The 12,107-nt window shown below is 43.0% G+C and overlaps 1 protein-coding gene across 2 annotated transcripts; it reads left to right on the forward strand.

The window, feature by feature from the left end:
- The first annotated feature begins 492 nt into the window (after window positions 1-492).
- On the forward strand, window positions 493-9,595 carry LOC136015211 (pantetheine hydrolase VNN2-like). Of its 2 annotated transcripts, none has more exons than XM_065680854.1 (8): window positions 493-643; window positions 4,087-4,328; window positions 4,420-4,550; window positions 5,607-5,799; window positions 6,397-6,688; window positions 7,569-7,939; window positions 8,106-8,276; window positions 9,225-9,595. In XM_065680854.1, exons 2-8 carry the CDS (start codon window positions 4,116-4,118, stop codon window positions 9,360-9,362), a joined length of 1,509 nt encoding a protein of 502 aa, XP_065536926.1. In that variant the 5' UTR covers window positions 493-643; window positions 4,087-4,115; the 3' UTR covers window positions 9,363-9,595. The 2 variants fall into 2 exon arrangements, with proteins under 2 accessions (XP_065536926.1, XP_065536925.1); XM_065680853.1 differs by lacking the exon at window positions 493-643 and adding an exon at window positions 847-973.
- Window positions 9,596-12,107: the final 2,512 nt, after the last annotated feature.

Genomic DNA, 12,107 nt, shown 5'->3' on the forward strand with positions numbered 1-12,107 from the left:
TAGTCTGATTTCTCCCTCTTTTTGCCTACACTGGCACAGTTCCTGGTCTCAGCATGGCATTCTCAAGGTCCTCAGTCCCATATGCTTCTGTTATGGAACTGGGGAGAAATTTGGAGTGCAAATAGTGTCTGAAATCCAGCACTGAGTATCACTGCTGTGCACCATATGACCTTTTCTGTTTTCAATTGTAATAGATGCTTCCATGTGACATAACATAGTGTCATGTCTAACATAATGATATGCTTATCGAAAACCCCAGACAATGTACTCTGACTCATGGAAGCTTAAAATAACCACCGTTAGAGCCACGCTTTCTTAAAACCTTGTTCGCCATTGGAGTCAGTTACTGCGTGACCACAGATCTCAGTCCAGCAAGGGATTACCCAATGTGATCCTCTTCCCACGAGTAAAAACTCAGTGTACTTGTCCCCCAGGAGCCAGTGCGTGATACCCAACTCTCTGCCAGAAAAAGGATCTGGATCTAAAGGAAGATAAGGCACACAAAAAAACTCTCATTTTGCAATGCAGAAAGAATTTGGTGGGGGTGTGTGGCCAGACTTGGATGAGAGGCAGCTTCTTGCTGATACCAGTGCTCTGCTAAAGGAAAGTGTGTGCAGGTAGTATGACCCCAACCCTGACTCTGGTGAGTATCTTGAATTTGGAATTTGGTTGATGGCCATGGTGGTTTGGTTTAGGTGTGTTTGTATGTTAGGTATTTTCCTATAGAAGACTGGCACTAAATTCTTTTTGTTAGAAAGATTGCATAACATTTATTGTTGTGAAATGTGTTACTGTGTGAAGTGAGTCAAGCATACAGAAAGTAATCCAATGAAATCTACCCATTATCCACGTAACAACTCAGTCTGTATAAGACAAGGCTGCGTGTAACCACCGATAACAACAAACACTTCTTTGAGGGAAGTGCAGCAGAAAAGCGTTTTGCTACCTGACAGCTGAGTAAGAACCAAAGAAGGTAAGAAATGGGCAACCAGACACAAGTGATTTTTGCGCATGTATAGCTTTATAGCTTCCAGATTTCTGCTGGAGTGATCTATAAACATAAGAAAGTGAGTTGCAATAGGCAAAATTTAGAAACTGGCTCCCATTCATGATGCTCTTCCAATAGGGACCTTTGGGACCAGCGTTTTTCAGGGCTCAGAGTGGTGTGCTCACATCAGTCAGCTCACACCAGTCAGCTCAGAGTAGTGTGCTTATGAATCTGCTTAGACAAACAGCCTGCCTGGCAGCCCCCCTGCAATGTGGAGCTGCCCCCAGAGGCCGCAGGACCCTCAGCCGGTGCTGTGGTGAGCTGAGGCAGCACAGGTAGTGCCTGTGTGGCAGCACTGAGCTCTGGACCAGGAGCCCGACTCCTGCACCCCCTGCCCGCCCATTCCTTCCTCCCCGCCCGCGCCCTCCTGTTTGGCCAGGAATGTGCCCATGCTGGTCTTCACTGAGATTTCCCAAACTCTGGCTTGTATTCCCATTGTAACCTGGGCTTGCCTTACATCGCATTACTACAGCAATGCCACACCTGAATTGTTTGTAAACCTGGCAGGCAATGAGTTTCTTCAGCTGCAGCACAGTAGTGACTCCTCTGCCGGTGGAGCAAGGCATGATTGCTCAGTGCTATTGCTCTCTTGCCTTTGATGTGTGAGACTTTCCAGGCAGGGGGAAGGCATCTCCTGGTGACTTTCTGCTGCTCTGGGGAATTCCCAGGTTTTCTGCAAGAATTTCCTTTTAAGCCCCCTGACTTTGCTTGTCCCTGAGCTCCTGGGTGACTTCCGTGCTCCCAACATGGGGCTCTCTCATGGGGCTCATGCCTCCGCTGTGCTTTTGGTGCTGTCTGCTCTGGAGACCTGTCCCTGGACAGCTACATCACAGGTCTTAGAATCATAGACTCCCTGAAGTGCCAGCTTCTCCTGAGGAGGCCTTAGTGATGATGGACAAAAAATGAGATTTCTTGGTCTGCATAGTGAAGAGGAAGATACTGCCAGGGTGAAAAATGTTTTACTGCTGTGTCTTACTGCTAAATGTTTAGCCAGGTTATGTTTCTTTACCCTCGCATACCACAGGTTCTAACAAATGTATTTTTATGAAACACCCGAAACTATAATAGTAATATTCTATTTCATAGACTCATAGACTAGTTTGGATCGGAAGGGACAATAACAATAATCCAGTTCCAACTGCCTGTCATGGGCAGGATCACCTTCCACAAGCCCAGGTTGCTCAAAGCCCCATCCAACCTGTCCTTGAATGCTGCCAGGGATGGGGCAGCCACAACTTCTCTGGGCAAACTGTGCCAGTGCCTCACCATGCTCATAGTGAAGAATTTCTTCCTAACATCTAACCTAATTCTACCCTCTTTCAGTTTAAAGCCATTCCCCCTTGTCCTGTCACTAAATACACTTGTAAAAAGTCCCTGTGTAGATTTCTTGTGGGTCCCCTTTAGGTATTTGTATTTTAGTGGTATATATAGGTATTTTTTTTTTATTTGCTTATATATATATATATGTATTTAATTTCTAAAATACTATGCAATAATTGTTTCCATTAGTCCTGGTTTCAGACACACCACCTTGTATGAGTAATTCAAATTGTTTATTTTCCAAAAAATGCCTTTTGTGACAAAAAAATAGTAAAAAAAACCCTGTATTGTTTAATACGTTCTCAGGAAATAAGCTAGTATGTTAGCTGTAGGCATAGAGATGAGCACAGTTCAAGGGTTAGTTTATATTGCAGTTTGAGTCTGGGACGGAGGGCACTCTGGGTACCTGCTACAACTGTAATAAGCCATTGACTTATGACAAGCCACTCGTATCTTGGGCTGCATCCAAAGAAGCATGGACAGCAGGTCAAGGGAGGTGATTCTGGCTCTCTACTCTGCTCTTGTGAGACCTCACCTGGAATACTGCATTCACCTCTGGAGTCCTTAGTACAGGAAAGACATGGACATGTTGGAGAGGGTCCAGAGTCGGGCTGCAGATATGATCAGAGGGCTGGAGCACCTCTCCTATGAGGAAAGGCTGAGAGAGCTGAGATTGTTCAGCCTGGAAAAGAGAAAACTCCAGGGAGACTTTATTGTGGACTTTCAGTTTTTAAAAGGGGCCTATAAGAAATATGGGGAAAGACTTTTTAGCAGGGCCTGTTGCAACAGGATGAAGGATAATGGTTTTAAACTAAAAGAGGGAAGATTCAGGCTGGACGTGGGGAAGAAATTCTTTACAATGAGGGTGGTAAAACACTGGAACAGTTTCCCAGAGAGGTGGTGGATGGTGCCCCATCCCTGTAAATGCTCAAAGTCAGGTTGGACGGGGCTCTGCTCATTGTAGGGGTGTTGTACTAGATGACCTTTGAAATTCCCTTCTAGCCCAAGCTATTCTATGATTATCAGTGGTGAATTAATTCCTTGTTTTTGTTTTGCTTTACTGCCTATCTCAGGCATGAATTTTCTGATTCTCTTTCCCTCATCTCACCTGGGGAGAGTGAGTGAGCACCTGGAGGGCGGGGGTGGGGGGGGCTCTTGCCTGCTGGACCTTTGAAGGTCCCTTCCAACACAAACTATTCTATGATTCTATGATGATTCCATGATGATTCTATGGCTGATGAAAGGCAAGAAACATAGCAGCACCATGTGTCTTATAAGTGCAGATGAATCAGCTGTGCTCTGAAACATGAGGGCTGTAGTTCAGGCAGGTGGTCTGCCTTCAGCACTTTCTGAATTTTTAACCAATAGCTGTAAGGTAATCTGGAGTAATGTGTCATAATCAAGGGAGTCTAGGCTCATTCCAAGATGACTTTGGAAGCTTGGATAGGGATGTACAAATGGAGTGTGCATGTGTTCTTTCCATGGAGCCCCTCATAGATCAGCATTGCTTCTGACATGCTCTCTTAGCCTTTTGTTCATCTTTTATTTACAGCATTTCAAATCAGAAACAAGATTCAATTTCTACAAATGTTTCTTAGACTTTTTACTGTAAATAAATATTCTGATTGTTGGCAGAACCTTCCCGGCTTACTCAATAAAAGATTATTTCCTTATCGGTCTTTACTACTCCTCTTTCTATTTGGTTCATTTTCCAAAAGCGCAATCTAGGAGCTGCGAGGCACCAGCCATGCTCCCGTCCCAGCCTCTCCTGCATGCTGCGCTGTTTGCACTCACAGTCCTTCAGGCCCTTGCCTCCAACACCTTCATTGCAGCCGTCTATGAGCATGCCGTCATCCTGCCAGATGCTGCTGATGAGCCTGTTTCTCCTGATGATGCTTTGGCCCTGATGAACAGCAACATGGATGTCTTGGAAGGGGCCATCAAGGAAGCTGCCCAGCAGGTACTAGGTGTATTGTGAGTGCTGTCAATTAGTGTTTTCTGCTCCTGGTTGTCTGTTGATGGGTGAATCTTAACGGAGCCTGTTGTGCCAGGGTGCCCACATCATTGTGACTCCTGAAGATGGCATTTACGGCTGGCGCTTCACAAGAGAAACCATCTACCCATACCTGGAGGATATCCCTGACCCAGTGGTGAACTGGATTCCCTGCACTGACCCCACAAGGTGATTTCTTCTGCATCGATTTTTGTGCCGTTAAACTAGTGTTTTATGGAGTCAGGAACTGTTCCCAGTAAATGCCCCCAAATTGCTAATTCTTTTAATCTATTAAAAATCCCAAACCCTGTAGAAATGAGGTGCATCAAAAAGAACTCTTAATTAGATGATAATGGGATAATGCAAGGTAAAAATCATTGAGACAGTTTCACTTTTAAAAATTGCAAAAGGAGAAAAATAAGGAAATGTTAGGCAAAATCACTTATTAAAACATGCAAAACGTAGTCTCTTCAGATCAATTGTGAAAATCTTCTGTAAGTATCCTACCAGATGCATAGATTAGACAAGGTGATTCAGTTCTCATTACATGTGGCGGGGTGATTTCTAAATGATATTGTACAAAGTATTTATCTACAGCTGAAAGAAGTGCCTTTTAGAAATCCAGCTGCCTGCACACTCTGCTGCATTATGCAGGACTGCTCTGAGTGGTGTCAGCAGCGGACATCAAGAGGACTGAGTCTGTGTCCAAGCTAAGCTTTTGTATTCTCTTCCGAGGCTTTATGAAATCAGATTTTAGGAGCCCTTGGCTCTAAATGCTGTGGTCACTTTTTGCTAGAGGCTTATGGACGGCTATCTTAAAGAGAATAAGAGTCTTAAAAAAGAGGCTAAGCTCACCTTTTGGAATCAAGGCTTAGAGCTGCCTGAAAATTCTTTAAGTTCATGCCTGCATACTGGTTTATTCTCTCACTTGTTTTCTGAAGCTGTCCAAATCTTTGTATGTGTGTTAGCTGGGAATTATATCTGCACAGAAAGCAATATTGTTAAGGGTACAGGAAAGAAGAACACAGGGAGAACATCTTTTAAAGATAAAAGTGATTGGGAAATAAAAATGATGCTATGAACAGAGAAGAAATAAACAGAAGCTATGATTTGATCTATCCCTTTTCAGCACCTGGGGATGTGCAGTTAGTGGAATAGTAATTTTGAATGCATTTCTTCCATATCTTAACTTATAAGATTTGTTCTTTTTTTTTTTTTTTTTTTTTTCCCCCTAATATTCATCAGATTTGCTCCTGCTCCAGTGCAGGAACGACTCAGCTGCATGGCCAGGAATAACTCTATCTATGTGGTGGCAAACATTGGGGACAAGAAGCCTTGTAACTCTAGTGATCCCAGCTGCCCCAAGGATGGTCGCTATCAGTACAACACTGATGTCGTCTATGACCCAGAGGGAAAACTGGTGGCTCGTTACCACAAGGTAAAGAGGCACTTCAGCATCACCCTGTCATTGATTATCAGTGTATTTTTCATCTCTCTCGTACAAATTTCAGCAGGTTTACACAATAATTTTACATTATTGTTGAATGACAACCAATCCAGGATGATCTGGTGCAAGAATCTCATGAACAGAAGGAATAGCAGTCAAGTGCTTGCTCAATCAGGCATTATTCCTAGGAGCATTGCAGTAGCAGAGTGTATGCCAGATACCAAATACCTAAAGGCTACATTTATGATAGTAAATGGGAAAAGAGCAGTAACAGTTTTTCATACTCAGTAAATGTTAGCTGGTCCTCTGCACGCTTTTAGACAAGTCAGATAGAGCTTTAGCAGGTGACATCTTGGCAGGGTTTAGCAGTTTATATTGGCTGGGCTTTGCTCCCAGGAGGCAGACAGGGCACAGCCACTCTATTTTGCAGGGGGAGAGTGTTAACTGGATGAATGCAAACTCAGTGACCAGCCAGCTCAGATATCTCAACTCCCAGCTTTGACTTAAAGCCTATCTCAGACATGAAAGTAGCTATTCATAATTTTGCCTTATTTTCAGTTTCTAATATGTCATTTTCTTCACCTGCAGTACAACCTGTTTAGAGGAGAAACTCAGTTTAATTACCCAAAAGAGCCAGAAGCCATCACCTTTGAGACCCCCTTTGGGAAGTTTGGCATTATCACTTGCTTTGACATCCTTTTCCGTGAGCCTGCCGTGGTCCTGGTGAGCGAGTTGCAGGTGGACACCGTACTCTTCCCAACAGCTTGGATGAACGTCCTTCCCTTTCTGACTGCAGTTGAGTTTCACTCTGCCTGGGCTATGGGTATGGGTGTCAATTTACTTTCATCAAATACTCACAACATCAGCTTTGCAATGACAGGTGAGTTACGTATGGGAAAAAGGAAATTGTTTTCAGCTTAGTGGATTCAGAACTAGGCAGAAATGTTTTATAAATAATGAAGTCTCTGAAAAATAATGTTTCAATCAGAATAAAAATCTTCTTGATGTTGTATTGAATGTATTAAACAACTTCAGGCAAGAAAATGTTGACTGTTCTGGAAGAGTTTAAATTAGAAAGTCCATGGCATGAAAATTTGATTATTTAAAAGTGAAATTTTATTTAAAAAATAGGACAAAATTTTACCTAAATTATCAGCCTTTCATTTAGAACAGCATTTTCAGATTAAAATTCAAAAAACAGTTAAATGAATTAAAAAAAACCCAAAAAGTTTTAAGCAGAACTTAACAACCTAAAACTAAAACTGTCAGCTAAGAAAATGTTGCTGTAGCTGCATCTGTAACTCTTCCCTGAAGCCAAAGTGAAAGGCATAAAGGAACATTTATGCTCTAAATAGGCTGAGCTTAGTTTAAGCCACTGCCCTGGGTTTCCTTCCATGTAATTACCCCTGTGGTTTCTTTCTTTAGCAAATATGCCACTCTTTGAGCTCTGATTTATGTTTAAATTAACGTAAGTTCTTTACAAAGAAACCCACAATGGTCCTGTGTCAAATTGCCATATAAGGCTAAGTTTCAAAGTCCAGCAAAGCACAAAACCAGTGAAGTTTAGGTCATGTTTTACACTGTGGTGGATATTTTAGCTGTTCTGTGCTTTAAAATTCTTCCAAAATTCTCTGTAACATGTTGACTGAAAATAGCATCACTGAGCAAGCCCGACAGTGTGTCAAGGGGGGAAGATGTACCCCCTGATGAGCCATGCTAGGGGTGCTGACTGACGGAAGGCTGGTGGGTGTCCTTGACAGGCAGCGGGCTGTTCACGCCAGATGGACCCGCCGCCTACCATTATGACAGTGAGACTGATGAGGGACGTCTCCTGGTAGCAGAGCTGAGTGCACAACCCCGTCTTTCCCCCAAGTACCCCCCAGCCATCAACTGGAGCTTGTATGCCACAAGCATCAAGAAATTTCCAGAGGAAGACACATTTCTGGGAGCTGTTCGGAAGGATATATTCACTTTCAGTGAACTCAGGCACAAAGCTGGAAATTATACAGTTTGCCAAGGAGATCTCTGCTGTCATTTGATCTATCAGATGTCAAACAAGAGCAAAGATGAAGTTTATGTCCTGGGTGCATTTGATGGTCTTCATGGTTCTCTCATAAAATACCACTGGCAGGTAATTATTTTTGTAGGGGGGAGTGTAGGTTGCGTATGCCTACATCACAACCACCCTAAAATACATGTTCATTACTGCATTGTGAGAACCTTTCTTATATCAAATCCAGCTTTTGATTGTTTAAAGCTTAGCGGTATTTTGCCTTTCTGTGTCTTCCTCCCCACAGATATGCACGCTGCTCAAGTGTAAGAGCACAGATCCAGGAACATGTGGGCAGCCAGTGGAGACAGCTCAGACCAAGTTTGAGATGTTCTCCCTCAGCGGCACGTTTGGCACCAGCTATGTCTTTCCAGAAGTCTTGTACAGCGGGGTGCAGCTGGCCCCTGGGGAGTTCGAGGTAATGGGACACCCTGGAACTGTTTGACACAAGGTTTGCAAAGCTGTAATGCTGGAAACCATTAGGACAGCAAAGTCCCATCTAAGAACCATTTTCTTTGGTTCTGCAGACCATAATTCAAGGGAACATTTAAAAGGATGGATTGAGCTAACCCTCACTGATGAGAACATATAAATGCTAAGGTCAAGAATCTCTTCAGTGTATTCTTTTGCAAATATGCCTTCCCATTTTAGGTCCCAAATCTATAAATAGCAGCTTTGAAGGAGCTATTTTCTACAGGTTTCTGCAAATTGAAATTTCAGGAAATAAAGAAGTCAAATGCTCTGAGAAATTGTCCAAGCAAGAACAATTACTGAGTATCATGCATAAAGAGCAGAGACACTATGCTGTTAAAAATGTTAAAGGGGGTTTTGGGGGTTTTGAGGGTTTTGTAAAGTGTTTTTTTTTTTTTTTTATTTGAAACTTCGTCTTATGTTCTCGTCAAAATATGTTTTCATTCATAAACCTTAGATTACATTTTTATAAATGGCTAGATGAAATCCTAATTGATTTGGAAGAGGTATTTAATAGTTTATAAGAAACAATGTAGGCAGTGCAAATGACTTGAAAAGTTTTAGGGGAAACAAGGATGATTTTTTTACAAGGTAGGTCATCCTGCATATTTGTTTTGAATGGGACTTCTGTAAAAGCATACATTTATTGGTATGTTAAAGTATGGCCATGGACTAATTTAAAACAATAGAGAGAATTGGGCTCATTCAGCCTGGAGAAGATGAGGCTCTGGGGAGACCTTAGAGCATCTTCTATTACCCGAAGGCATCTGGAGAGAGCATATTTCAAAAGTGCTGCATCAAAATGTTCAACATATAAGGCCTATCCTTTCCATACTGTTCAATATTGCTACCCTGTTAGTGGACTATTAGTATCATTCTTTCCATTTTCAACTAGGTGCTACGTGATGGGCGTTTGAAAAGTAAGCATGGCACGTCAAAACCACTCATAACAGCGACGCTTTTTGGAAGGCTTTATGAAAAGGACCTGCCTCATCCTCTGCGAATGTCTCCATCCCATAACTCAGCACCATAGACAGGAGGGGAATTTCCTATGCTGATCCACCTTCTCATGAGTCATGGCAGTTATCCTGTATCATTCCTGTTCTGCAATCTTGCACTTCCTCTCAGCAGCTGTTAGTTGGGTTTATTCAGGAGAAAGCGATGTGATCACTCTATTGTGTACACCCTGTTAATAACGCTTGAGCCACTGCAATTATTTTCAGTATGAATACTCTATCACATTAAAAATTTAGATTTTTTTTTTAATGATATCATATCGATTGCCAGGATAGCATCAGAAAGAAGACTAACACTTACATCTGTGAAATGTGAAGTTTGTCAGTTTGCTGCAGAACAAATCTTTTCTAAAAAAACTTTCTGTCCCTTTGGCCCCTTCCTGGTTTTTTACACTGTATAAGCATTAAATGTCCGTGTTTCTCAGCCTTACACACCAGTCAATAGGGCTTCCTTAATACCCAATGGGCCTTTGCCTCCTTTTCACCAGGGGATACCACATCATTGAAAAGAAAAACATGTGCAGAATAGTTTTAGGTGCAACCTTAGGGAGAGAGTGGTCCTCCATAACTCCCACAGGCACTGAGTCTGGCTGAGGTTTGTAAAGCATCCTCAGTTCTTCAGTCCCTCTGAGCTTGCATTGCTTTGTGCATGACAGATGCATATTGGGACCAATGCATTTCAGATCAGGCTTACCATTTATACATAGTATACTAACACCTTGTCCTGGGTATTTGGAAAAATTCTTCAAAACTGTGAAAACATAGGCAATTAGGCAGTGTTTTAGTACCTGAAACTTATTTTACCATCTTGTGTGAGAGAAAGGCATTATTTGGGACTTCTAGCAATGATATGACAATCCTGGGCCTGATTTCTATTGTGTTCTGCAGCAAACAGGCCTCATTCACACCACATAAACCCTTGAGTGGTCCCTGACTCAATGCTTATCCCATAGTCTTTTGTGTCTACTAGCCTTCACATCCCTGAAAGCCCACACCATGCTTAGCACTGAGCTGCATGAAGTGTGTCACGTAAGAAACACTCTGTGGCTTCCCACCCCATACACACCAACAGATGTCATCCAGAAGTTGCTGAAATCACATGATTTCTGTTTTGCCATGTGTTGCTCCTCAGCACACAACTTTAGAGGTTTCTTCCAGGATTTGCTTCATCCTTGAATCAAAACAACTGAGATCATACTCAGGGGAGGGACTGTAGTGCTTGGGAGCATAATTCAAGACCGATAGGGCCTCCAGGTTATGCTTGCTAGTGCCCTAGCACCTCACCCTTTTCTCACCTGACTTGTAGTTGTAACCTAGACAAGTCTTTCATCAGACAAGGAAGTTTTGGTCAAGGGAAGTTATGACCGACCTGCGTCAGTACTAATCCCATGTCACCATAGTGCATACACGGTACAGATGGCTACACTGTGGGATGGGAGCTGACCCTGCTCCCCAAGCCGGTTGCATACAATCCAGGAGCCCCTTGTTTCCTTCATAACAGGCAACAGTTTGGGAAGGGCAAATAAGACTAAGCATGCTGAGACTGTCCCTGCCCATGGCAGAGGGGTTGGAACTAGGTGATCTTTAAGGTTTCTTCCAACCCAAACCACTCCATGGTTCTATGATTCTGTGCTGATTATGAAGGTCTGCAGTGTCATCCTGTTGACCACACAGGTCCATTGGTTTGCACTGGGGTCAGCACAGTCAGGCACATACAGTGGAAATCGTCTGCAGCAGAGCACCTAGGAGCTTTGCCCTGGGGGGTGTTCCCCATGGTAGTGGTTCCCCATTCACCCTCAGTGCTGCTCATCCACTTGACTGCCCTGGGAGAGCTCAAGCAAACACTTTGAGAAAGGCAAGAGCTACCCTGACTTGTAAAATCTGGTGCTGAAAAGGTTCCTAAAAAGGTTTTTAACTTGAGCACATAATTCTCTCTGTGGACCCTGAACCCTCCATTTTCCCTCTCTGCCCTAAAGATAGAGGTACCTCTGATACCTTTCTGTTCTAGTCGTGGTTGCTCCTTGAGACAGCTCAGGCCTTGGTGCTGGTGGGGTAGGGATGGAAGAAAGAGGGAGCCCCGCTGGAGGGGAAAGTCTCTACCTCCTGAAGCCCTCTCACCTCGCAGGTGCTCCAAGCGCTGCACAATCAGGTGCGGAACCCAGCACTGCACCTCCTCCTCATGCCCCCTGCCACTTGCCTCCAATCTCACCCTTGGCTGCCCTTCAGGTAAAATATGCTTTTATTACCTGGCATAGAATTGCTCATGTGGAAAAGAAAAAAAAAAAAAGAAGAAAAAAGAGAGACCACCACTGGAGTGGCATGTGAACATAATTCTGGTTTTGCTGTTGCAGTCAAATCACTTAATTAAAATCTCTGGTTGGCATCAACAGCTTTACATGTTAATCCACAAGAAGACATTTTAGAGAGAAATGTCTTACAGACACATCAGTGGCACTCTTGGAACAAACACTTTGCAGGTTGCTGGTACTCTAAATCCTGAGTATTTAATGTACTCCAAGTGGATGTGGAATTTATAAAAATCTTTCTGAAACTGAAGAGGAATACAGTTGGGAGACCTGGATTGAGCAGAACTGTAGACATTCAGTTTACTATTACTAGGTTTATCTTTCTCTTATCAGGTAATACTTCCCTAAAATATCTGTAGCAGTGGAGTCAGTTCATTAAAGTTAATGGAATTGGGCCCTTGGGGAGATAAATAAATTTCAATGAAATATTTTTTCTTTTATTCTAGGGTAGATTTT

The sequence above is a fragment of the Lathamus discolor genome, chromosome 5, assembly GCF_037157495.1.
Source record: "Lathamus discolor isolate bLatDis1 chromosome 5, bLatDis1.hap1, whole genome shotgun sequence".
NCBI classification, from domain to species: Eukaryota; Metazoa; Chordata; class Aves; order Psittaciformes; family Psittacidae; genus Lathamus; species Lathamus discolor.

Excerpts from the sequence above, each read along its gene's own strand:
- LOC136015211 (XM_065680854.1), top strand. The coding sequence starts at position 4,116 with ATGCTCCCGTCCCAGCCTCTCCTGCATGCTGCGCTGTTTGCACTCACA. Across the intron at positions 6,689-7,568 it reads CATCAGCTTTGCAATGACAG|GCAGCGGGCTGTTCACGCCA; the intron begins GTGAGTTACGTA and ends TGTCCTTGACAG. Across the intron at positions 7,940-8,105 it reads TCATAAAATACCACTGGCAG|ATATGCACGCTGCTCAAGTG; the intron begins GTAATTATTTTT and ends TCCTCCCCACAG.